Here is a 27,325-nt window from a genome sequence, read left to right on the forward strand (position 1 = left end):
CAAGGTAGGGCTATGAGCATCCTTTTCGAGATTAAAGTGTCAAATCCTGCTTGAATGTCAAATCCTGCTTGAATGTCAGATCCTGCTTGACAGGTCTGCTGGGATGTTTCATTTAATACTTGGGACACACTTTAAAAAGAGGCTTCCCCTATCTCAGGCAAATACTAGCTGACACATGAGCATGGGCCTTCCTTTATCCGCCACAGCACGGCATGTTCCAATCACAGTGGACCTCTTCTTAAAATTACAGTGTCAAAGCCTGCTTGATAGGTCTGCTTGGTTTACATATAAAACTTGGGGTGCATGTCAAAGAAGGGAACCAGGATGCCAAAACAATTCTTGAGTATACACTGTCAGGTTGCTGAAAAGCCTACTGTTTTTTCTACCAGACTTCTGTCTCTGGGTTTATGGGATTAGAGGGGTTGCAGGGCTGGCTTTAGGGTGGTGTGACCGGTGCAGCTGCACCGGGCGCTGACCTGGCAGGTGATAACGGACCTCAAGGGGTGCTATGTTTAGCAATACCTTAAGATTTAAAAGCACCTACTGCAGAGTTCCTTGTGGGTCCAGATTTCAGGCAGCAATAAAAATGTCAAGATAACTTTTGTGATTAATGTTCCTTCTAGAGAGAGAGATCGGAGTTCTGTCTAGTGGCAGATTTGACTCATCACAAAGTAGCTCATAGAGTTAATAATATATGCCTGCTGCAAAAAACAGATCTGTATTTTATGTGGATAGCTGAGTGGATTAGTTAAGCCAGGCTTTACCAGCACTTTAAAACAAATGAAATGTATGTGAGAGAGGGGATATGGAGCGATGAGGGACACTTTTGCTAGGTGGTAGCTAGGGAATCTGAAGAGAAGGTCATGGGGAGGGGGATGCCAAAAAAGACTGGTCCACCAGGCCTCACAAGTGCTAAAGCCGGCCCTGAGTGACTGCTTCAAGCTTGATTTTAGTGTTAGATGTCAGAGGGCATGAGAATTACCATAGTAGACTCCCCCACACACACTCAGAACCAAAGTTCAGTGTGGCGAAATACTTTTGCCATCTTGAAAATACCCACAGTGAGTTAGGTTAGCTCCAGGAATATTAACCCCAGTGTTTAGGGCGTACCCAGGATCATTCCTACACACTAGCTTGTGCAAGGCGTAAATGCCATATCTCCAGACACCCACTTCGGAACCCTTCTAGACCTGTGGAAGATGAGAAGAGAACAGAATCTTCTGCTTGAGACCCCAAAAGTGCCTAGAAGACTACCTGCTCTCCCTCTAGTTCCCAGGACCAAGAAGTGGACTCCAAGGGTTATAACACTGACCTCCTGTTAAAGCTACAGGGACACAACAAGCTACAAGAGGTCTTTTTTTCAACTACCCATCCAACCAGTGGCACCTGAACCTGGACTGGACCCTGCTGCTTGGCCTCTGACTGACACGTTGTGAACCTCTATGTGCCTCCTCTGAGGTCCTGGGGGGCTTAAGAAGTGTACTCCTGTCAGATGAGTGGACTTGAAGGACTTAGGGCCTGATTTAGTTCTTAGTAGACAGGTTACCCTGTCACAACGGTGATGTTTCCCATCCGCCAAAATATAAATCCCATTAAATCCTATGGGATTTATAATTCAGCAGACGAGATATCCATCACCGTTGTGATGGAGTAACCCATCCTCCAAGATCTAAATCAAGCCCTAAGTCAGAAGCTAACATCTTTTGCCCAGGACGAACCTTGTTAGTGTATCCTACATGCGCTCCATCGTGGCCAGTGTCACACTGTGCCGACGTCCTCTTCTAGTGCATCCATTGACTATCATTGGCAATTTGTTCTTCTTGGAGCTATTTCTATTTAAAATTTTAATAATTCATATGCCTGGTTTCCCTATTTGGATTTTTGTCATTATGGTGTTTTTTATTTATTAAAAATTACTCTAACTCCCTAACTCATTTGGGGATTTTTATTGTTTGCATTTCCACTTTAGCATTATTTTAGTACTGTGTGAATACTTTACACAATGCCTCTGAGTTAAGCCTTTCTGCTCTGTACCATGGCTACCAGGGGGTTGAGCTTATAACGTGCATTCGTGAAATACGCGTTCAACCAAAAGGGTGTTTTGCTACTGAATAGCAGTGATTTATTGTAACCAAGTTGTACTCATTGTGCTTGTTTTGTCTGCTACTGAAGGATGAAAGGTCGCCTTACCAGAATATGAATCTGTAACTATAAGGTCAAAAACAGGGCCCTGAAGTGAATGCATTATTATAACGAGTCACCGGGCCCAGGGTTTTTATAGTGTGAACATTACAAGGAAAATAAGCATTACTTCTCAAAGTCAAGTTCTTTCTGCTCACTGACTCTCAGACAGTCTCTTTTGCTAAACAGGAGAGCACTTAAACACAGTATTTCAAATATGTTTTTAAATGTATTCTTTCAAATGTTAATAGCATTTAGTTACAGGCTGTGTAGCACATTAGCATGGGTATCTTTTGCCCTATCCCCCTAATCAGCCTGTGCATGCAAATCATGGAAGAAAGAACCAATCCATCCCACATTGGTCCATCTGCCCTCTTTCTTCACTGAATGCATTTCTGTGCCATGGGGGAACCAGCCCTCCTTTGTACTGAGCACGCAGCAGGTTCTAAGCTGTCTGCCTGGTTTATGGTGCACTGAGCCAGGCATGGTGGGCTCTTCTGCCCCAGGGAGGAACTAGAATTGGGCATTTCCTCCTAAGATTTCACTGTGCTCCATAACTTTAATCTTGTGAATGCCTTTCTCATAAACTCAGACCATCTTTGAATTTGGTAAAACTACTCCCCAACTAAAAGCCACGACCATGGCCTACTCCTGTGTAAAAGAAAACTCATAACTGCCACTCTGCCAATAGTGTCAAACATTTTTCTTTGAATAAATCCAACCCCATGGCAGGGGCTTCTTAGTTGCTGAACCCAAACTATGGAATTAGCTCCCACATGCGATAAGACCAGTACCCAGGATTACCAATTTTTGAAAGCACCACATACTCATCTCTTCACTGTCAAAAGTCCACAAAACTAAACTGCACTTCACAACCGTTGTGACCAACAAACGGTGCCAGATCACTGTTCTTTTTAAGTGCAATAGAAATCAAAATTAAAAACACAAGATCAACTCACCAGTAGATACGCTGGCAGAGATCGGCGGGCTCCTTGCTTGCTCTTTCAGGGCTACCACATTTACCGTGTATTCTTCCCCAGGCTTTAGGCCTGTTTGGTTGAAGGAAGTGACATCCCTGGGAAGCTGGGCTGTCACTCCACCTTCATTGTTCTGAGATTAGAGAATAAAAAAATTAGATCCAAGCAGCAATTCCTGATTGATAGTCACAGGAAATTCAATTAATCAGTTCAGATGTCTTTTATTTGAGGTCCCACCACTAATGTCCCGACTAAAAGCTTCCCCTCAGGATTTCGCCTCGTTTCTATGGGTCGAGCAGTTTCCTTCAGAATCTACCATTTCCATGTGTTGATATGTATCTACTAGGACAGCCTTTTGGGAAACAAAGTGTAGTATTTCTTCTTCTTCAGTTAGGGACCTTAGCCAGTGGATGTTCTATGGTACAGAATTGAAAACAGATAGAGTGTGTAGGAGGACTATTCCATATACAATTAGCATAGACCTTAGACCAAAAATTCTAAAGTTCGCTAGCTTTACTAAGCTTAACTTATATTATTTAAATGAACAAAACAAGTAGACTTATTTATACATGTCTTGAGAAGAAAATAACATATTTGAAAACCACAACGTTAAACAAAACACATTTTACGCAATATAATACACCTATTTAAAGTGTAACCCCCCTGTATTAAACCACAGGCAGGACAGCAGGCACAGCCTGGTGACGAGATATTGTCCGCAAAGTGTATAATGCTGAATCTAGGACTGGTTGAATTGGTATATATGTGTATATATTTTTTCATGTAAAGTGTTGCAGTTTGTCTTTTCACAAATTTGTTATGTTTTATGTCAATATGAGTTGTGTATGATATTGCATAAAATGTGTTTTGTTTAACATTGTGGTTTTCAAATATGTTAGTCATTACAACAACTTGCTTTAGGGAAGAGCTTTACTTTGAAATTGTTTAAATTACTATTCCAACTCCAGTCGGTGTATCAGAAGGGAAGGTGTTGGACTTAAAATCCAACACCAGTCCAACACCTCATTCACTAAAGCAGGTCGTTGTAATGACTTGCGTAATAATGGAACTTGTGGTAACATCGCAGTTGTGGTACTGGCTGCGTAAAGGCACTATGATGTAATGCCTGCGTTGTGATAGATGTTTCTATTGTACCATTTTGAATCAGTGCAGGCGTAAAGCCTTAGTGAATCTGAGCCTAGACGGTTTAACCACTGTGCTGGGTACTTCGAGGCCTCGTCCTCTACTCGTACCATTAAGTAGGGGTGGACCACTCTGTTGCTCACCTTGGGGATGAAGCTGATCTCCCAGCCGTCAAACGAGAACGCAAATGGTTCCCACTGCACCTCCACCGTGGTCTCTGTGGTTGCTTTGAACTGCAGCCCTTCTGGCACAGAGAGATCTGGAAAACAGCAAAAACACAAAACAATTCTCTTCTTGCTAGAATCGAGCTTCCCATCCCTGAACACACTGCTGAATAGAATTTTCTTTTTTAATTTGGTCAGTTGAGTAGGAGTATTTACCTTTTTGTGACTGACTTTACTAACCTGTATGTTGGTCACTGGACAATCAGAGCCAGTGTTTTTCTCTAATTTCCATCTTTCACAAAAGACTTTTAGGACAAAAGTTATAAATGCCTGTGAAAACCTGGTAGGCCTGAGTAGGGCACACACATTGGACATGTTACTCACTCTGCTTCAGGTCTCCTGAGTCAATCATCAGCCTATCTGGAAATTCTCCATATGTCCATGAAAGCCAGTTTGTATCTCACTCAAACAGGCCAGTCTGCATCTCGCCCATAAAAGGCGATCTCCTTCTCGCCCATTTTATCACGGTTGGTATAGGAGGTAAGTGTAGTCGAACCAACCAGATACTATGTCACATGCAAACCCACCAGGGAATGTCACTGCAAACTGCAAAAGTTACTTGGAAAACAGATGGCATAAAGATATATGAGAGTGGAAAGAGGCAACAGAAACTGAAGTAACTGAAATATTTCAAGCGTGGACTCCTAGGCCTGAACTATACACCCGGTGAAAAGTCTTGGTTTGCACCATGGCATACATAACTCGGTGCACCTGGTGTTGACTGAGACAGATCCTTGAATGCAATAAATATGGCCTGTCCTCAAAGCAGTAATGTTCTCGGACAGTTCTTGCCTGCTTTGAGGAGAGCAAGTTAATGAAAGACAAGGCTGTGGTTTGAAACCGCGACTCAGTCTGTCACTGAATTAGGACTGGCCTCAATTTCAAAAGCCCTCCCACACACGCAGGCAGGTGCAGTGTGTTACTTGACCTGCCTGCAGAAGGGTGCCTGGCAGGCACTGGGATCCATGTGAACTCCTCCCGAGAAGAGCCTTCTGGGGTGCATTGACTGTGCACCACCTTCCACGTGGTGCACAATAAGTGGGACTCCTGACTGCTTTTTTGCTATTGTACCCACATTTGTAATGCAGCTCAGAAGCAATGGAAAAAGTTTCCCTCATTTGCATGGGACCACACCTCATGCAAATTACGCGATCATGCTGGCACCCAACCTGCACTGCTGCAATCCATAGTACAGAAGGTGCCTCACAAACATCTGCAGCCCCTATTGTAATACCCCATTATCCCAGGGGTGGAAACAATGTGCTCACATGTCCAGTGGGCCCCCAAAACACTTTGTATAATATGGGCCCTATTATTGGAAACGTTAGTGCAAAGAGGATCTTGAACACAACGTTTGAATCACAGACCTTCATAGTTCTTGACCTGGGGGGTGTGCAGGGTTTCTCTCCGTAACTGTGTGAGCTTTTTGTGAAGTTTAGCAGTCTTTGTGAATTCATGAAATTGAAAAAATAATGCTAGATATATTCACTAAAGTCGCGTGAGAAAGCTTCTGCAAAAAACAGGGTTTTAGCGGGAGAATTCTCTCTAAAAAATATTAGTAGGCAAACTTTGCAAACAGGGAAGTGCAAAGTTTACCTACTTCATCTAATTTCGGGGCAAAGTTTAAAGTTTTGTTCACTAAATAAATTTTCTGGCACGACTGCCTCTATTACACCAAGACTGAATGGAGAAACATATTAAGCCCTGCCTTGGAAGCAGGTTCCACAAAAAAAGAGCATTCACCTGATAGCATGTTATTCTACATATGTATGTAATTACAATGATATCTACTAATGTTGCAAAGGGGTTTTATGCTGGGCAGAGTGTTCAACCTGAGCACTCCTCAGCTCTGAGGGTAATGGAGGTGAAACTGGTCGCCCCAAGTTTTTAACACTGATGTCCTGATTTAAAGAAATATGTGGACAGAAATGGTACCATAAAACCAGGGGAATTGTACAGAAACATCCTGGCTGCAGCTTGTGTCCTCCATTGGGACATGAGGCTTTTGGATCCTCGGTTGCCCTCTCTCTTCCTGACTGGACAGTTGATTAGGTCAACCCAGCATAGCACGCTGTGTCGCCATGGCGCTGGACCAGTGGCTGCTGGAGGCCTCACTTCAGGCAGCATATGGTCCTTCCCTAGCATCCCAAATCCAAAGTGTGAGACTCATGTCAGCAGACAATGTTCAGGGTGATGCAATATTACGACTCAGGGCTAAATCCCGGTCCCTGTGCAAACTTGTCTTTACACAGAGATCCAAATTACAAGCTGTGTGATATTTATTACATCCTCGCCTTTTTCCTCAGATAAACTCTGGTAGGTCATACCTGCCAATAAAAGTCCAAAACACAGGAAAAGCAAGCAGAATTTGGTGTGTTAAAAACGAATTCTGCAAATGAAGCCTCATTTTCCTGTTCAAAACTCAGAATAGGAGGTTTTTACCACACCGGCTAAATACCTCACACTGGGGTAATGAGATTTACTATGTGTTAGAAATACTTCACCCTATTTGACAAACATGTAATGAGGGCCCAAGATTGCATCCATGCATTATAGCCTGCGTAGAGGTAATAGAAAGTCTAAATGGGACACATTTCCTTCTCTCTGTACATGAGCTAATTGTCCTGATAATGCTTATAGCAGTCGGGTATTTTTGGAGGTTAACCTCTAAATTAGACCCTTAGGGTAATATGAGTGAAGGAGTCTCAATCTCAATGAAATGGACCTCAGGGGATATTACATTAACATTTAAATATGGCCCCCTCTGCCTTCAACCCCTCTTATCCAACCCCATCCTAGGCCCACTGAATACACTGAGGGCAGCAGGTTGCACTTACGTGTTATCACCTTGGCACTGACGGGGGTGCTGATGATGTCATTGATGACTGCACACACGCTGACGTTATAGGCCTGGCCAGGTTCAAGCTCCTTGATGGTGGCCGTGCTCCAGTCCCCCGGCACCCGCTGCTGGAGCTGTATGCCACTCGGTGCCACAGGATGGTATGAGATGACATACTCCGTCACTGCCATGGATCCACCCCATTCCAGATCCACCGATCGGTCACTCACAGCTGCCACTCTTAGGTTCCTCGGTGGGGCCACTTATTGGGCGAGAAGAGATAAATATGCAGACAGCAGGTTAGATGGTATACTCATGACTAGGAAAGGCTTCCTCTAGTAGTATACCTAACCGATAATACCACATATACTGTGCAGTGTTTCTTACCTTTGACCTTTAGGACTCCTGTTCATGACTGTCCCTGAATGACAGTGGATGGATGAAAGTGCTTGAAATGGAATTATAGTAGCACAAGTACTCATTATCCCAGAATACTTGCTTCCAACAGAGAAGTGTCAGTACCCTCCAATCATAAATGTTGCACCCATGATGATAAGTGTTGTTGCTCTCCACTTCAAATGAAAGCAGTGTAGGTGTTCAGTAACTGTGAGTACCTGCCCTTTCAAAATACTTATGAACGATTTAGTTCCTCCATTAGGGAAAGCCCAATTCCCTAGTTGGGAATCGGGCGTATTTTATTCATTTGCTAGCATATACATTTTTAAGGTAATTTAATTATGGGTCCATTAAGGAACTGGAATTATAATTGCGAGAGATGCTGCCACGTCCATCGCTGCCAGGGCTTTAAAAAACTCTTTTGAACATCGCATTCAGGTTCTTACCGATTTAAGACAAAAAAAATTTTCTAGAAACATCCAAGGTCAACTAGATGAAGCTAAACGTGAATTTAGTATATATTTATTTGAGCAAGGAGAGGCATTCTTTCGTAGTCAACATCAGAAAATCTACGAGGAAAGTAATTTTACAGGTAGATTTCTAGCCTGGCAGGCCAAAGAACAAGCTGCCTCCAATTTTATTCCTGGTTTAATTTGTCCTGTTACTGATCAATATGTGACCGATTTAAATGGGGTGGGCAAGATAATGTTCTCCCATTATCAAAAAATATATAGCTATAAGCACGAAATACATCAATTAAAACTAAACGCTTTCTTGAGTAGGGAGGTGATCCCTTCTCTCTCCGAAGCTGAGCAGTTAAATATGGCTAGTGAATTTTCCCTATTAGAGTTACAATCGGTAGTTAAAGAACTTCCATTAGGGAAAACTTCTGGACCCGATGGGTTGCCTGCCGAATTTTTTAAAGTTTTCTTTTCTGCCTTTTCTGATCTTTTGTTACAACTTATTAATTCCATGCTTGCTGGAGCTTCCATCCCAGATTCATTTCGCGAGGGCACGGTGGTCAGCTTTCTGAAGAAGGGGAAGGACGCAAAGGATCCTAATTCATATCGTCCCATTACTTTGTTAAATACGGACTACAAGATCGTTACTAAATTACTTGCTATTCGTTTTAACCATATTGCCCCGGGTCTGATTCATGAAGATCAAAATGGGTTTATTGCTGGCAGACAATTGATGACTAATACCCACTATCTTTCGGAAGCCCTGGATTATTTTCAAACACTGAGGATCCCAGCCTTAATTATGTTATTTGACACGGAAAAAGCTTTTGATTTGGTAGTCTGGGAAACTCTTTTCATAATTTTGCAATATTTTCACATCCCATTAATTATTATTAATCTTATTCGCAATCTTTATATGGGTGCCAGAGCTAATATTATTATCAACTCAACGACAGCAGGGGCTGTGAAAGTTAATCGGGGTACACGTCAAGGCTGCCCTTTATCACCTATTCTTTTTGCTTTTTTTATTGAACCCCTTGCAATCGCAATTCGGCAGTGTGTAGAAATTTTGCCCCCAATTCCTTTAATGTCCAAAATAAAACTCTCGCTGATGATATTATGCTTCTTATCAAACCGGATTTGCAGTCTCAAGTCAGGGTATTTCAGCTTTTTGAGGAATTTGAGTCTCTCGGAGGTTATCGCATTAATAAAAAAAAGACAGAAATATTGATCTGTGGTAATCATAAACCCGTATTATCTCCGGACCTACGGAGCTGCATTAATAATAAACCTAAACGATATCTGTGGGTATTTTTCACAGCCTCAGTTACAGATCTCTTTAGTCTTAATTTTGAACCCCTCCTTCAGAAAGTTGACTTAATGCTTACACGTTGGAATAAATTACCACTATCAATCTTGGGCCGCGTTGCCTTGATTAAAATGTCTATTTTACCATTGTTTAATTTCTTATTCTCAACGATTCCATGCTGCCTTCCGGGTCGTTTTTTCACCAAAATCGAATCTTTATTCACGCGCTTTTTGTGGGCACATAAAACGCCCCGTATTGCTCTGAATATTCTCTATGAGGATTTGGATAACGGCGGTCTCGCATTACCTAACATTAGAGATTATTATAATGCTTACTTTGCCCAGTACTTGATTCGATTTAAATCTCCAATATAAAATTCTAACCTATTTATTAGTTTTTTTTTAATTTAATTTTTTCAGAAAGTCAGATTTCTCCCCCCCTTCAAGTTCCTAAATCTCCCAAATTGGTTAGGTACAAAGTAATTGCCTGGTTTTTTAGGAAACGTATGGCAATGATAAAAAGATATTCTTTATCCCTGTTTCACTCCTCATCTCCGTTGATTAACTTACTTGCATTTCATGGACAAGCGATTGGCTCTGATTTAATGGGTCATTGGACAAATGTCGGATTTAGTAAAGTGGGTGATTTTCTACAAGGCGCAAGGTGGATAACACCGACGGAGATGCGATCACTAATTCCAAGAAAGTTTTTGTTGATTGGTTCCTATACTTATATTTATCAATTCCTTCAGCAATATGTTCCCTCATCATTTAACCAGATCTCTCCCTTAAATAATGATCTTTTTTTTAATGATAAGTCGATAAGGAAACCTGGAGAGTGGATGCTGTCTTGCTCAATTTAGACAAAGGGATCTGTGTGCCATAGCTGTAAAAAAATGGTGGGAACAAGAAAATCATGTTTTGACAGCGCCTATGTGGCGAGCCATTAACAAGCTTAATTTCTCTACATTAAGGGGAGCCAATTGGCGTAGAATGTTATTTTTTGGAAAATGGCTTTTGTGTCGCACCCCGGCGGTAATAGCCAAAATGTATAGTAATTATCTTCCAAATTGTTTTCGTTGTTTAAATTTCGCCCCTGCAAATGGACTCATGTAATCGCTGATTGCTCTATGGTTAAAGCATTCTGTCGGGACATTTTTGTTTTTTTAAGCTCCAATTGTCATATTCAGATATCCTTGAATGTAAAATTGATGCTTTATGGTTACGATTCGCATCTTAATTTATCCTTATCATTTGTTAAACTAGTTTATATCTGTATGGCTGTTGCCAGATCGTTGTTACTTCAAAATTGGCGAACCAATCAATCTCCATCTATGCTTGAATGGTTTTTCAAAATGCGGAAAGTAAAGAGGAGTGAACGAAGCTATGCTTTGAGGATAGAGGGGGGAAGGAAATGTGAAAAAATTTGGGGGACATTTTTCGATTAATTTCTATAAATAATTTCTGCGCCTGCTGAATATGGAGAATTGTAAATTAACTATCAGTGTTTATTTATTGTTGAAAGCAGGGAATGCTCTCGAGGATGTCGTGGGCTGTAATTCATTAATATCTCTTCATTGTCTATATATTTTATTTTACATTTTGTACATGTATGACACCATTCAACTTCAATAAAGAACTATATAAAAAAAAAAAAGGAACTGATTATTAATTTCAATTGTGTCTATTGGTTTCAGTTGGTACTTTAGTTTGAACATTGTAAATTACAATGTTTTTGCAGTTTGGCCTATAAAATCAATGCCTAAAAAACACAAATGCGGTTACCCTAGCTACTAGGCGTACTTTGCAACTACCTACCTGCAATTTCCACTTGCGCTGTGGGAATAGTTGAGGGGGTGAGGGTCCATTTCACCAGTACCCAAGGTGCTAACGGCCAGGCCATGGTCAAAACCTTGCATAACAAGTAAACACATGGATGCCAACCATCCCAAGTGTGCTTGGATGCAAAGCGTTGCCTGACAATTCAGTCTTGTGTGCCTGAGCTCCTATGTCAGTTTCTACAATTGTTAATTCTTTGAATATGGCTACGTTGTTCACTTTTCAGTGTTAACTAAACTCCTTAGAATTCACCTTTATCCACAATTAGATCTCAACTCGCTTCTTTACTCCCCACAGCTTGAAAAAGTTCCAGAGGAATGAAACATGTGTCGGCAACACAATGTCTGGACTCTCATATGTGCTATCATAACAGCGTGTCTGGACCCATCTCTTGTTACAGACACAACATGGCTGGGTCCAAACTAGGGTGGCGTGGTGAGCAAAAGAACAATGGATTAAACCCAGATCTTTGGGACTGGGGGCGAATGTTTGCATTGTTCGGCATTCCGTCCATCACTTGTTCATTTTACAGAATCAACATGGACAACTTGGAGCTACTAAGCGTGGATCAAGAACATTAGGCACAACCTATTGCAATACAATCAATTAATACAGCACATCATAATTTGTAACTAATTTGTATGCTTTTTTTGTTCATGCTGGCACTTGTGTATTGAGCTTCTACACCTTGTTTTATGCTAAGATTCTATTCCACTACATTTTAATGGTTAAACTGAAGAATTTAATTAATAACTGAAGTGACACATTTTGAAGGAGGGCTACTTCTATTTGTGATGCCTAACTTTCATCACTGTTCAATTATGTATTTGTTGTCATTTGTTATGTTATTGCTTGGGGCTGGCCACTTTTGATTGCATTGCTCTTTATAATTGATGATTCGATTTGCAGTGTTTTTTAGGATTTGTATTATCACAATAACCTACCTCCAACAGCATGTCTAGGGGAATTCTAGTGATTTCTCAGCAAATGTTATTTTTTTTCTGATTAAAGATCCATTATGTCCCTTTTTTAATTGAATTTAGCATAGTGCACGACTCACCCGAGGGCATCTTGGCGTTGCCTACAGCTACAAGCAAGCATACACAGGACCTTTAAACAAATTTGTTTGAAGCAATTATTTTAGGGTGTGTAATGGAATACTTTGACTCATCATCTAAACCCAACTTTAATGGGTTCAAAGTATGGCCTTCTGTCATGTCTTGCTTACACAGAGCCACTGCACCCCCTGAACTCTCTTGACATACTCTTCAGTTAAGTGGAGAAGATTTGCACCCAGACCCTGTCCCCAAAGATCTCATTCCTCAAAGCATTTGGACATGCATAGTGAGCTTTCAGCACACAACATATCTTTGGATCCACATTTCCCATAGCCCCTGTACCTTCAGAACCATAGATCTAACTATGCATGGTTTCGGCCATGTACATACGTGTCTGGGTGCAGGAAGTGACTTTTGACTGTGCCCGGTGTCAAAGTTATGTGCCCCCCAAAACCACTGCTTAGAGCCTTTAGTTAATAACAACACATTCAACATGGCTACAGTCTACAGCAGTACACATCAGACTGTCTGTTCACAACTTACATCAAGTCACTCTTGTCTCCAATTTATGCCTTTCAATTTTGTACGCAGCTCTTCCCCTCATCCTCATTCTTCCTCTCACTTTCTAGTAAACCATGCTACTGTTTTTCGACAAATGACTTCTTATTATGTTGTCTCCTTTACTCAATATTTCTTGAACATATAGGGGCATATCAGCAAGGCGAGGCGAGGCAATAAAATTATCGCCGCTTTTGCGGCTGTTTTCGGCCGAAAAGCAGCGATAATTTTATCGCCTAAAAACGCGTGAAAACTTGCATTAGCGTAGGAATTCCTAACGCCCAGCTTTGCATCTCTAATGAGATGCAAAGTGGGCGTTCCTGACCTGACATGACAGGAGAAATGTCGCTAAGCGACATTTCTCCTATCATCAAGCCCCACGCTATGAAGCATAGCGGCAAGAAAAGTAGCGATAACCCCTGTTATCGCTACTTTCCTTATGCCTGCTTCAGGACTGACTTAGTCATGATATCCTATGGAAGGTGGATATCATGGCTAAGTTTGTAAGTTCCTATCATCAAGCTAACGCCACATTGCGTGAGATTATCGCTGGGTTTCCAGCGATAATCTCATGTTAGGCACGCTATCTCAGCGATAAAAATCCATGCTAGCCGGCGATAATTATCTTAGCGCTAAGTGCGCTTAGCGATAATTATCGCCGGTTGTTGCTGATATGCCCCAAAGTTTCTTATTCTCTGATTCATTATAAAACATGCTCAGCTTCTCGAGATCTTTGTAACTGAAATCTGAGAAGTTCTGCTACATAAAACTATAAACTAACTAAAGAAATAAAATTGGCTGAAGTATTTCAACATCACTTAGGGTGTGTTAAAGGAATTTCTTATAAATCCACGTTTAGGGAAAATGCCATTCTGGTGAAGCATACAATCTGTAATGTTTCTTAGGATGTTAGAAATATGTTAACACCTTTGCTGAATTAAGCGTGAGTAGATATAAAAATAGACTACAATGAGCCTTCCTTGCTTATAAATTAAATCTGGATATTTCACATTATGGACGTATTTAGGATCTTTTAATAAGTCTATTTTGATTGCCTGTCATCTGCTTCCATACATTTAGCAAATGATGGCTAAATTGGACGAGACAGCCATTTTATTTCAACCACAGACTTAAGGGTTGCTTACCATCAGGTTAAAATGACACTAGAATATAGGGGTCGATTCACAGAACTAACTTAAGACAAAATCCTAAACTTACTACTTTTGGTATTCACAGAAGTTAGGATTTTCTCTTAAGTTTGTCTTAAGACAAACTTAAGACAGACTTAAGACAGACTTAAGACAAACTTAAGACAAACTTAAGACAAACTTAAGACAGACTTATGACAAGCTTAAGATAAACTTAAGACAGACCTAAGACAGACTTAAGACAAACTTAACACAAAATCCTAACTTAAGTCTGTCTTAAGTCTGTCTTAAGTCTGTTTTAAGTTTGTCTTAAGTCTGTCTTAAGTCTGTCTTAAGACAAACTTAAGACAAAATCCTAACTTCTGTGAATACCAAAAGTAGTAATTTTAGGATTTTGTCTTAAGTTAGTTCTGTGAATCGGGCCCCTTGATTGTATTCCACCACCATTCCACCATAGAGTTCCTTCAGATATCTGTGGTAACCATTTTATTTAGCTTTTCCTTGTTCCATTTTTCAGAAGTTGATGAATGGCATGTTCTTGAAAGTGTAAGTGTCAAATTCTACTACATTTGTGCATCTCAAATTAAACTCAGATATAATTTTAGCTAATGTGCAAGAAATATGAGTGTAAAAGGGACAATATGCGTGTTTGTGGCTAAAGCTGTAGGGTATTTGAGTTACCTTGTAACTTGTGAATGATTCAATCAAAGTAATAGAAATGGCACGTCTTCAATCTAACAAGGAAAAATGTTATCCTATGTGAATACTGTGCCCAATTTATTTCAGGATTCTCAGAACCTCTTTGAAAAATACACAGAGAGGGACCAAATTGTGTATAGGGTTTTAAGTAGTGAGGACATTTTGAATTTTAAATGAATAATGGTGAAGGTTTCCTGTGTCCCAAGGGCTTTTGCTGTCAAAATGTACTGTATTCTAACATTGGGTGTAAGTTCAATGGATCTGCATACAATTCTGTCAAAATTGGTAGATGGTCCTGAGAGTAAGTGTGAGAAGTTGGCCTGATGTATGATGTCACTAGTTCTAGTGTACACCTTATATCAGTCCAAATACCCTTATGGTGATTGGTTGTAAAGTCAACCTTATAGACCAGCTATCCTAGTGGTAGCATGGACAAGAGCAGTCTTAGGCTAAACTCTGAATGGCATGTGAAGCCAGCTGTGATACCATATATAATCCCTTGAATACCAAATGAAAGGACACCACAACAGATATATATATAAAATAAAGTGTATTTATTCTAGTCAAACCCTCAGCACTCTTTATGAGATTAGAGGTAAGTACAACACAGTCTTATTTAAGCATACATTAAGTCACACAGGTAAGTAATACAGTTAGGCCCTAGGGGCCACGCAAACCATATACTAAGTAAGTGGTATAAGGACCACTGTCACGGAAATAGAATAGGCCTAGGCCTAGGGAATCGCTGGGGCTACACTACACTAGCGTTAGTTAGGAAGTGGGAGGCCCACGGGATTCGTGTGCAGAGTGGAAACACTCACGCGTAATGCGTAAAAGTCAATAGCAATAGTACAGTTTAGAAAACGGTAGATTTAGGACACTTCCGGAGTAGCTAGGAAGTTGAGACTTGAAAACTAGACACTAGGATACCCACTATCCTGATGAGCACCGGAGTACCCAAGTTACCTAGCCCACAGGCTGCGGGTGCATAGGGGTGAAGATGCGTCGGTTTTCGTCGTCGACTCCTATGGATGCCTGAAGAAAGATGCTGACAGGCAGTCAGTGAAGAGTGTCCGGTGGATCCCAAGGCTGGGATCAAGAAGAGAGGAAGCCTGCAAGCAGAAGGGACAGAGTCAAGGTCACTAGCCAGTGACCACGTGGAACCAGGAAGGAACCAGGCGACGTCGTGAAGATTGCAGGTGAAGGTGAAGCTTGTCGCTGCAGCCAGGAGGACCAGGAAGCGTCGAGGACGACCAGGACCAGGAGGCGAGCTGTCCCACGAAGGCTCTTGCTGTCGGCGGCGTCGAAGTTGGACTAGGACTCACCAAGCCTTGGCAAGCGGAACCCACGAAGAACGGAGGACTTGCTTCTGGTGCAGACCAGGAAGGTCTGGGGTGCTTCTTCTTTGCAGAGAAGCGGGAGCCAGTCTGGAGGAGCCAAACCAGCGCAGAAGATTTCAGGGTGCGTCGTCACAAAGGCCACTAGCCAGCGGGCAAGCAACCGGACAGACGCGGCAAGCAGGAAAATGCAGAAGGGCCCCACGCAGGACTCGTGGAGTGTGGGGGGCTGATCTTCGGTGCAGATGGTGCTTGGGGCTTCTCAATCCCCGGTGCACAACTTCGAGGGTGCCTCAGAAGCTGCGCTTTAAGTTACTAGCCACTTTTCCCAGGTAGCCGGTCCCACGTCGCTCGTCGCCTCCACGGATCTCAGCTTTGCTGTGGATGTGGATCAGGGTCGGAGAAGTCTGGAAGTCAAGGCTCTGGTCGGGCTCTGCAGTCGGTTCCTCGTAGAACGTGGGCAAAGCAAAGGGTAGTCTCTTGATGGTGCCTGTTTGCACAGGGTAGCCACTCCTTGGCTACAAGGGAGATTCTTCAGTCTTCTTCTTTCGTCGAATGTCGAAGGTCCAGAGTTTCTGTTCAAGTTGCAGGTTCAGGATAATCTAAAGTCTTGAGGTCCAACTCCCACTCTTATACTAATCTGGGGGGCTGGGATACCTGCTAGGTCACGCCTTATGGGTGGGACCTGGGAGGGGGTGGTTACACCCACTTCCCTTTGTCCAGTTTCGCGCCAGAGCTGGGGCTGGAGTGCCCCAGCGCCGGTTTGAACTGGACTATGCAAGGAACACCTTGTGTGCCCCAGGCATGTCTCATTCCTTTCAGCCCACCCTGCCCAAATACACTAAAGGCTGTCTGGGGAGGTGCTAGCACCTCCCCAAGCAGGAAACCTATTGTCCAGGCCTCCCTGGCTGGGATCACTCCCAGCTGCAGGAGGTCAGACTTGTGTCGTGGCAGCAGCATCCATTTTGTGATGCTGAGGCTTTGGTCAGAGGCTAACAGTTGAAGTATGATTTTAACATGTCTTTCCCTCTAGAAGGGGGGAATAATATTCTCATGTCCAGAAATGGCATGGGGGTATTATTCCACAGTGTTATACACCTTACACGACATGTTTCGATAAAGCCAAACCATAGTTACCATAACCGTCTAAGATTATAAGGCACTTTAAGAGTATATGGTAGGCTATATCATAGAACAGCTATAAGGACTTAGTTCCGAAAGCTGCAGACAGGCTCAGCTCATGCTAGAGCACCACCTCACATGTTACCAAGCACTCTGCCTCCAGGATTGTTAAGGCCTGCCATAGGAGTGACTGATAGGTACACATGTGTCTATATGTAAGTTAGGTATAGGAATACTACACCTAAGCAAGGGGTGATTACACGACCTTGCCCCAGCTGAGTGATCAGCCAGTTGTGTCAGAATGGAAGGCCAGGCCAGGGGTGGCATAATACATGCTGCAGCCCCTGGTAGGCCTAGGGTACACCTATGCCCTGGGTACCTAGGGTACACTGTACAGGGGCCAATAAGGTGATCCTATCCAAATGGGTTATGCACCTAAAGTACATAGTATTAATTTAGAGAGAGAACAGCAGGGCTGTGGGTCTGATTAGCAGGCCCACAACCACATCTAAGTCGAAAACCAGTAAAGCAAAAGCAAAAAGTGGGGGTGAACATAGAAAGCAGACCCTACTCTCCTACAGTAAGCATTTGCTTGTTTCTCAGAAAAATATTCCATCCAAAAAGCATGATTCAAGGATTAAAGTAAAAGCCTTAGCTCGCTTCTTGGCTGTTGAATATTTTTGGTTGTTCTGGTAGTGGGTCTAAGTTTATGCTGTGGATAAATCACAAATCTTTTGTTCAGTTATTGGATGGTGGTGGCACTTCTAAAGCACTGACAAAGTTGGTGATACATAGTTAAATTAAAGAGCTTGTCTATATGGTGGGATGAATGTATGTGCTAATTTCTTATAGAATAATCCATTAGGTGCAAGAAAGGACATCAAAACTAAGGAGAAAGATTGTGATTTTCCCTTTAGGGTTATTTTGGTATTGGTACTTAGGAGGAATTGAAGCAGCAAGCACCAACAGGTGATTTTTGGTTTGATGAGAGAACTACAGGATAAGACACGGAAGAATCTATGCAATGGACCAAATAAATCAGGGATGAGAAGAAATAGAAGAAGAATTTGTAACGCGTGTTTGTAGTGTGGTGTCAATGGAGGGGCATGCAGTAAAGTATTTGCTACGCCAAAGAAGCACCTATCACTATTATTATTGGTGACCATAGTCAGATGCTTTGGTTGAAAATGTTGTGAAAGATTGAGTTGATTTCTTTCCTCTGATTAACACAACATTGTTTCTACTAGCATGTAAAGATTTTAATATCTAGCTGACAAATGTTGTGATCAAAATATTGACTACCACTGTTGGGATGGGAATGTCTCCCTGAATGATGAAGAACATGTACGCCTGCCCTTAGTGACCCAACTGCAAGTGAATCTGGTATCTTCACTTTATTTTGGGCTCAGCACACACAAACCCCTGCATGTGCACTGCAGACTTATGGGTGAAATTGACATTAAGACACACAACCACCTGGCTCTGAGATCATTGATGGTTACTACAAGTGTCTCCTTGACTGGGCATGAGATTACTGTTTGTGTTCCTGGCCATGAACAATGAGTGGTGGTCACAGAGTACTATATGTTTAGCAATCAATAGCTGAACAGCTCATTTTACATGTTCCAGGGTGTGAGTGTGAGGCCAATAGATCAGACTGAGTAAAGATTCACTCATATTTATGTTGTTTTACTTATTTAAATATCTATTATGTGCAACATTCATCCGGAAGTACCTTGCTGCTCAAATCCATGACAAATATTTCGAAAAATATCATTATATTTGAAAAAGGCCTAGAAACAACTAATGGGGTGATAAAAGCATGGTCCGCTTGCAATTTCATAGGCAATCGATTACAGAGTATAGCGGCAGCAGATGAGAACACTCTGCCACCTAGCGTGGCACCATGGAATTTAGAAATATTAAGTATGAAGGCCGTTCACGATCTCTGCCTATGCCTCGGTTTGTAAATAAATTCTTCCAGACAGAGGGTTGGAGGGAGAGTCGTACAGTGATTTGTGGAACAGGCACAGAGACTTATACATTACTCCTTGATGTACAGGCAGCCAATGCAATCTAGCTAAATCTGAAGATATTTAATCAAAGTTCTTGAGGTTCAGTATCAATCTGGCTGCTGCGTTTTGGACAAGTATAAGCGTGTTTAACTCCTTCATAGGGCGGCCCAAATATAGAGCGTTGCAGTGAGCGAACAAAGCTAAGCTAGCAGAAATAAAAGCATTCATGATCTGAATTCTTATCAGTACAGCAAATAACTGAACCATAAATTTCAGAGTCCACAGCTGGAGAAAACAGATATTCACTACTGATTTGACTTGGTCCTCCATTTTGAGATTCATGTCAGACTTTACAACTAAATTTCTGACAATTTGTCCAGCATGTGTGCAGATGGGCAAAGGTGTCATATGAAATTTTTACTCACATATGACCAGAGTCATCCCAGTGTGAATGTAGAGTGTGTGCACATATAGTGAGTATGGTAGCTGAATTCCATATTGGTTGTGAGTGTGTATGCATGCTGTTACCAGTGTCATCTATTATGGATTGCCTCTGGTTTGACATGGCACAAAATTGAGTTGTGAAACAGCCCCTAGACAGTGAAAGTGTTTTGCTTGCATTCCTCCAGAAGTATGGAGGGATGGAAAAAGGACTGTCTTTAGAAACTCAATGGGATCTTCTTTAGCAAGAGACTGATGATTATTCCTACCTGAGCACTGCCATTTAGTTCATGGAGGGAGAATGGAAGCATGTCAGTTAAGACAATTCAATCAATCTTTTATAGAGCACTGCAACTCACCCGCTAGGTCTCAAGGTGCTTGTGGCTATTGCAGATTGTATCTCAATTGGACATCCAGATCTTAAGGTCTCTTCTGAATTGCTGGAGTGATGGGGTGTTCCTTAGGTGCAGGGGAAGGGAGTTCTATGTCTTGGCGGCCAGCTGCAAGAAGGAGCATCCTCCGTTGTGGGCTTGGTGGTTCAGGGGGTGTCTGCGACTAATCGAGAGGCGGATCAAATCTGTTTGGTTGGATGGTGAAAGGTCATTCATTTTTTTAGATATGCTGGTCCTTCTTTGTGTAGGGCTTTGTAGGTGTGGGTCATCATCTTGAACTGGCATCTCTTCTGTATCTGGAGTCAGTGTAGTTTCTTGAGGTGAGGTGTCATGTGGGTCCTTCTAGGAAGGTCAAGGATGAGCCTTTCTGTGGCATTCTGTATTGTCTGCAGTCTCTTCAGGAGGTGTATCTTGATTCCTACGTAAAGAGCGTTTCCGTAGTGCAGCCTGCTGGTGACAAGGACCTGTGTGAAGGTCCTTCTGGTATTGACTGGGAGCCACCTGAAGATCTTGCGAAGCATGCGGAGGATGTGAAAGCAAGCTGATGAGACTGCTTTGACTTGTCTTTCCATCAAGATTTTGCTGTCCAGGATGATGTTGAGGTTGCAGACATTTTTCAGTTGCGGCTGGTGGTGGGCCTAGACTAGCTTGCCGCCATGCATCGTTCCACATCGAGGTGCTCTTCCCAAATGAGGACTTCCATCTTTTCTGTGTTGAGTTTCAGTTTGTTGACTCTCATCCAGGGCCAGAATGGTGATAGCAGGCACCGGGCATTTCCGGGGGGGGGGGGGGGGTGTTTTGTTACCGGGCCTGCAATATCGGCCCCCTGTAACAAAATAAGCCAAAACTGGCCCTAGCAAATAGCTAGGCCACACTCCACCAGCCCCCAGCCCCCTGGGGAGCGGCGAAGCAGTTTGCCAGGGCCGGTTTCGGTTCCCAGTCCAGCCCTGATCTAATCGATTCAGTGATGTCCCTTATGCAAGAGTGAACGTTGGTTTTGGTGGTGGAAAGGTCTTCGGCCAGCGAGACGATGAGCTGGGTCTTGTCGGTGTATGAGATGCTGTTGAGTCTGTAAGTCTGTGTGATCTGATGGTGTGAGCCAGGGGAGTCATGTAGGTGTTGAAGAGGGTGGGGCTGAGTGATGATGATACTCGGGGAACTCCACAGATGATCTTCTTGGATTCTGACATGAACGGTAGGAGACAGATACTCTGGGACCCACCAGATCGGAATGTTGCTATCCATTTGAGGGTGTTTCCCTGGATTGTGATGTGGTGGAGTCTGTTGATTAGTGTGTGATGGGAGACGGTGTTGAACTTGGCTGATAGGTCTAGGAGGATGAGGGCTGCCATTTCACTGTGGTCCAGGAGGTCCCTGATGTCATCGGTGGCAGCTATCAGGCTCGGTGTTGTTGTTGGCTCAAAAGTCGAATTAGGAGGGGTCCAGGAGATTGAGGTGCTCCAGGTGGTGGGTGAGTTGCTTGCTTTCTGGAAATGGGAACAGAGAGATGGGCTGATAGTTCTTAGGCTCGTTGGGTTTCTTCAGGAGGGGCCTCACTTTCGCGTGTTTTCAGTCTTCAGGGAAGGAGGCCGATGTGATGGAGGGGTTCAGGACCTTTCTGAGTTGGTCTTCAATTGTCTTGCTTCCAAGGTTGAAGATGTGGGGCTGGCTGGGGTCTGTGGAGGCTCCAGAGTGCGCGGAGTTCATGATGGAGATGGTGTCCTGCATAGTGTTAAGGTCTTATTGGGTGTGGAGGTGTTCTGGGTTTGTGTTCGTGGGTGTGGGCTGGTTGCTATCATCAGCGATGGAGGTTTGAGGTAAGAAGTTCTTGCAGATGGTCAAGATTTTGTTGTAGAAGAAGTCTGCCAGCGTGTCGCACAGTTCCTGTGATGTTGTGATGTTGTTCTCGGTGGCAGTGTGGTTGGAGAATTCCTTCCCAATGGCAAAGAGTTCCCTGCTGCGGTTGAAGCTGGCCTCAATACGGTCTGCTATGGTGTTCTTTCATGTTTCTTTTAGGAGCTGGTGGTACTGTTTAAGGGCTGTCTTAAAAGTGGTGCTTTGTTCTGTTTTTCTGCTGGAGCACCACTTCCTTTGTAGTTGGCGACTGATGCACTTGGCGGCTTTCAGTTCTTCGGTGAACCAGCTGGCTCTTTTGGTTGTCCCCTTGGCATATGCTGTCTTGGTGAGGGCGAATATGTAGGCACATTCTGTGATCCATTGGGAGAAGCACTTTGCTGCTTGGTCTGGGTTGGGTGTAAGATTTGGGAAGCAGGCTCCGAGAGCGTTGTTCCACTGGTCTTCAGATATCTTTTTCCAGTCTCTGCATATGAAGCTGGGGTGCATGGTGCCTGTGTGGTGGATCTTGAGATGGTGGAGTGGATGTGGAGTGGTCTGTCCAGATAATCTATGTGGTGTGGCAGTATTTGACTCTACCCATGGAAGTGAAGATGGGGTCGAGAGTGTGTCCTAAGATGTGGGTGGGGTTAGTGACCAGCTGCTTGAGGCCGATGTTGTTCCTGCTCTCCAGGAGGTCAGTTGTGTTGGCGTCGGTGGGGTTAATGAGGTGGAAGTTCAGATCTCCTAGCAGGAAGTAATGCTTGGAATCAAAGGTGATTGGGGCGATATGCCTGGTATGGTGTTGTAGAAGCCGGGGTGTGGGTCAGGCTGTCTGTAGGCGAAGGTGTCTTTGATGGTGCTGGGGTCGTCAGGGGGAGGTTGTGCATCGGATAGTGTCCTTGTAGATGATGGCGATTCTACCTCCATGTTTGTTGGTCCTGTATCAGTGTGTTATTTTGTATCCTTCGGGGGTGGTGACGAGGAGGTCTGGTGTGGAGGCGGGGTTCAGCCAGGTTTCCGTGAGAAAGATGACGTCTGAATTGAGAGATGAGATTGTGTTCCAAATTTCCATTGTGTGTTTTCCAAGAGATCGTAAGTTGAGCAGGATGTACTGGAGACTGTCTGTGGTGATCTTGGTCAATGTGGTACAAGTGGTGGTGTTTGCTGTGCTCCTGGTGTTGTGAATGGGAGGAAGTCAGTTGAGACAGTGCTGAGAAAGAGAAGTTTCTTAGGAGACTTTAGTTTCTTTGTTTTCTTTTGAGCTGCCCATCTGCTTCTGATCAGCATTGTCACTGCCTGCTGTCAGGAGCCACCATCCTGCATAAACAACCCGTCTGTGTCCTTCAGAGGAATAATGAACTGTGAAAAGCAACCAGGCCAAACCAGTTTCTAATCCGGACAGTGGAGCAACATCCTTTATCTGAAAATCTTGACCACTTGGTTCCAATTCAAGCTGCTTCACTGCCCGAGATCTGCTGCTGTGTTCCATGATGGGTACTGCTGATAACATGTCTCCTGTAAGAAAGGAGACAACGCCTGGTTTTAAAAAGCCTTGCTGGAAGAAAGTGTGGCTCTGCCAGTGACCCTGGAAGCTACTTATGCAGAGGGAGAGTAGAGATCTTTACCCTGCTGGAGTCCACCTGCCTGTGGGAGAGAATGCTGCTGGCGAGTCCAATGGGAGATGCTGCCTAAAGGGAGCAGAGGAAATGTGGGAGTGTGCCCCCCGTCCGCATGCCAAACTGCCAAGTCAAGTATGGCTAAGGAGAACATGTCCGACTTGCCAGTGTCAACCTGCAAAGTAATGACTACCTGATTCAAATACAGCCAAGGAGAAAGATACAGATGTCCTGTGCTGAATCTTCATTAATTGCATGTAAGCAATGTCTTCAACACCGAAGACTGAAAGAGTAAACTCATTTCACCAGAGCCTCTGGATAATACTGTTAGTGGGGTCTTTGTGGAACTGCTACCATGCCAGCTGACTGACTGCAGAGAAAAGGGGCGGTTGTTCGAAGGCTCACTTTGTCCACGGGTACACCTGGACATGATATTCATGAGTCCAACCCACATCATCTTATTCCACACAACTGAGAGACATTGACTGTGGACTTTTCTAATAAGAGTTCGATGGGAAGTTTTATTGCATGCTGCTATCCCCACACAACAACTTAATAATCAATTGCTAAGAACTGAACAATGGGCCACAGAACCCCAGAAAGCTGCTCCACCTCAACTAGAGCTTGCAACTGTGCTTTATTCATGATTACTTCCATGTTTTTATTCTGTAAAGTACCCCGTAGCCCACTTAGTGCATCCCTTTAGAGGTGCTTAGTCTGTGTTTATTTATTAGGTTCTATTGTGATTAAGATGTTTATTTTTTTCTAATTAAAGTAGCAATGGGCTGGACTTTTCATCATTAAACCTGCTATGTGATTGCTTAATACCTGACTCTCAGCCACCCGCACTACCTTCCTGAGATTCCTTGGACTGGTGTCCTTCACTACCCTGAGACTCAAGTGTGGAAAGGGTGTACTTGGCTCAGTGTGCAGAACCATAGCAGAATGAGAACCAAGACACCATGGCAAATGGTGTTGAGGGAGCAAGGATTCAAGAAACAAAACTTGCTCGGAAGCAATCCTTGTTAAATGTTTACTAAATGTTAAAAATTGTGAGTGGAATGAAATTAACATGCACCAAAACACCAAAATGGGGAGAAAAGCTTTATGTGTCCTCGAATTAATATGAAATAAAAACGCAACGTGACTAAAATTTGCTTTATGTGCGGGAAATGCTCTGCGCATGTGTGAATCAGCATTACGTAGTTAACATGTGACTAAATCGCTTTGAGAGGGAAAAACTCTCACGCATGCGCAAGAAACACTAACCCTTGGTCTTGAGGAACCACATGCTCGGCATATGCTTGCTTGAATTTTAAAAGAGCTATTGCTGCTAATGCTTTTGCTTAAAGAAAGATATAATAACATGCGAAAGAGTAGAAGTGGGTGGTGAACAGTAAAAATCATGTATTTGAGAATTAACATTTGTTTATGGTTCCTTTCTTAATAGTGTACGTTTGGGCCTATTGGATTTGTTATGCATACCGAAAGAAAGATGGCGGCGAAATGGAGGCAAGCTACGCATGCGCAGCAAAGTCATGATGTGACCCCATGACCATGTGGCTTGAGAGACTGCCAAGATTCAAGGACAAGAGTCGTGTGAAAGAAGCTCTCGACTGTGGAACTGTACAGAGAAAATGTTATTTGATTTGCAACTTTATAATATATGGGAAAAGAAATAAAATAAAATATGAATGAGCTAAAGGGGAAGGGTATGTCAAACAAAGAATGACTATTAAAATTGAATATGACAGCATGAGGTGATGACAACTCCCCTGCCCAATCAAAGTCCGTATTCTATCGATATTAGCAACTTTTGAGGGTGGGACATGCAGAATTAAGACTATAACTAGAGTAGCTTAAAGAGAGAGGGTTGTTATTTGACATTGATGAAGATTCAGAGCGAGAGAAGTGCGATACAGAGATATTGATGACGAGAGAGATGCAGAGAGAAAGACTGGGAAGATTCAGACCCAAGTAACAGCCTGATTAGATTTGAAGATTCAGGAAGAACATCGAGGAGGGAGAGAGTGTAAGAGAGCGAAGCGTCCCGGTGAGTCGGGTTCTAGAAAGAAGATTAGTAAGTATCTGTTCTATCCTGATCCTGTCCCTATAGTCTCCTGATTCTATTCATGAGACATCCGTCAGTCCTTTGGCCAGGGGATTGATTTTCCAAATTTCCGTATTTAGGTAAATATAAGCCTGTCTCGAATTTGCATAATTCTTTGCAAGTGTAATTTATCTTGAATCTGCTGTCTCTACAACTATCCACTCTTATGCAATATTATTGTCGAATGTGTTTGTGTTGATAATTGTATGCGTAATGAAATTTTCTCTTCCATGAGTTGAATTAAGGTATTCACACTAAGAATTTGTATCTGTGAGCGTTCAATTTATGACTGAGAATTTTAGATAAAACTTATGAATCTTACCCAGAGTCTTTGGTTATTTCACTGAGATCTATGAGTTTGTTAGATAAAAGTTAATATCACCATCAACTACTCAACTAATGGTCCATTGACCAGAGGAAAGAGTGTTGATCAGTGAAAGATTAGTTAGTTAAGTAATGTTGCTATACTTTGTTTATGTCAATGGAAAAGCTAACTAGTCAGAACTGAGTGAATTATAAAACTCGACCCCCCAACGGATTTGGCCAAGGAGAGTGAATGAACGATTTAGTTAAATGCATATGAGCCCCCTGTAATGATTGACTGTAAGGTATTTATCCTTGGCCATTTCGCGCTGGATCAGGGTCAACCACCATGGTTGGGACCCTGTGACCCATATCTGTTCCATGGCCTCCGAGTCACAATATTGTGATGGTAAATGCACATAAGTATATATTTGCTATACTTAACTCCACTTATACTTATCTTGAAGATAGATATACTAGATCGATTCATGAGTATGGAGTTAAACGTAATAAACTATATTACATATATGTTTACCTTCACAATATAGTGTTAGTCTATATTTTCGTCACATTATTATGGCAGAACAATACTTTTGTGCTTGATACTCTAACATAAAAGCATGTCCTCATATTACTATGAGGTTTCTCATTTTAAACTTTTGTATCAGGGAAGTAAATCCATATTGTGTGGGAAATGGCTAGACAATTTGAACAAGATTTAAGGAAAACATTTCAGGAGGAGAGCACATAAGTGAAGAAATAGTTGTCAAGGTTTTCAGAAGCTTGTCTTGGTTAACGGTTCAAACAATTCTATAAATGTGGCTGATGGTGGTTGATTGAGTAAAAACGTGTGTTTTTCTTGGTTTGTTATAGTGACTTGTCCAGTCAGTGTTGTTTGTCGCAGTCTGATTTGTATGAAAATGATGGTTTCATCTAACTCTGGAGGGTGCTACCTGAATTGGTAGTCAGAGGAACATGTTTTTGAGAAATATGCAAATCATAAAAGGAACAGTAAGGATGGAGAAGAGAGTTTGACTGTGGCTACTCAACAGTTGTCAAGTTATCTGACGGATTTTCCAGTGTATTGATAATTTGCTTATGTTGCCATCCTTAGATTTTCATGGTAATATTGATATTATGTTTTTGTAATTACTTTTTAATTTTTTCGTGTGAGTGAAGGAGTGCCATTGTGCTGTGTTTATTTTATTCTATGTTACCCACGTTTGGTGCCTTTAACACTCTGTGTTGCCCCTTGCTTTTAATATTCAGTGTTAGTGCTTGCTCTCAGTGCTATTAACTAGGGGTGGGCGGAATTTGCGAAA

At 42.6% G+C, this 27,325-nt stretch overlaps 1 protein-coding gene across 3 annotated transcripts in view; it reads right to left on the bottom strand.

Annotated features, from left to right (window-relative positions):
• The window catches only part of TNR (tenascin R), a 1,024,744-nt gene that overhangs the window by 279,685 nt on the left and 717,734 nt on the right, over positions 1-27,325 (bottom strand). For all 3 annotated transcript variants that reach the window (XM_085601599.1, XM_085601598.1, XM_085601597.1), the window contains exons 6-8: positions 7,363-7,626; positions 4,445-4,560; positions 3,141-3,291 (exon numbers count right to left, since the gene is read on the bottom strand). In XM_085601599.1, coding sequence (XP_085457725.1) covers positions 3,141-3,291; positions 4,445-4,560; positions 7,363-7,626 — 531 coding nt within the window. The remainder of the gene's footprint in view (positions 1-3,140; positions 3,292-4,444; positions 4,561-7,362; positions 7,627-27,325) is intronic.

This window comes from Triturus cristatus, chromosome 4_2, assembly GCF_964204655.1.
Source record: "Triturus cristatus chromosome 4_2, aTriCri1.1, whole genome shotgun sequence".
NCBI classification, from domain to species: Eukaryota; Metazoa; Chordata; class Amphibia; order Caudata; family Salamandridae; genus Triturus; species Triturus cristatus.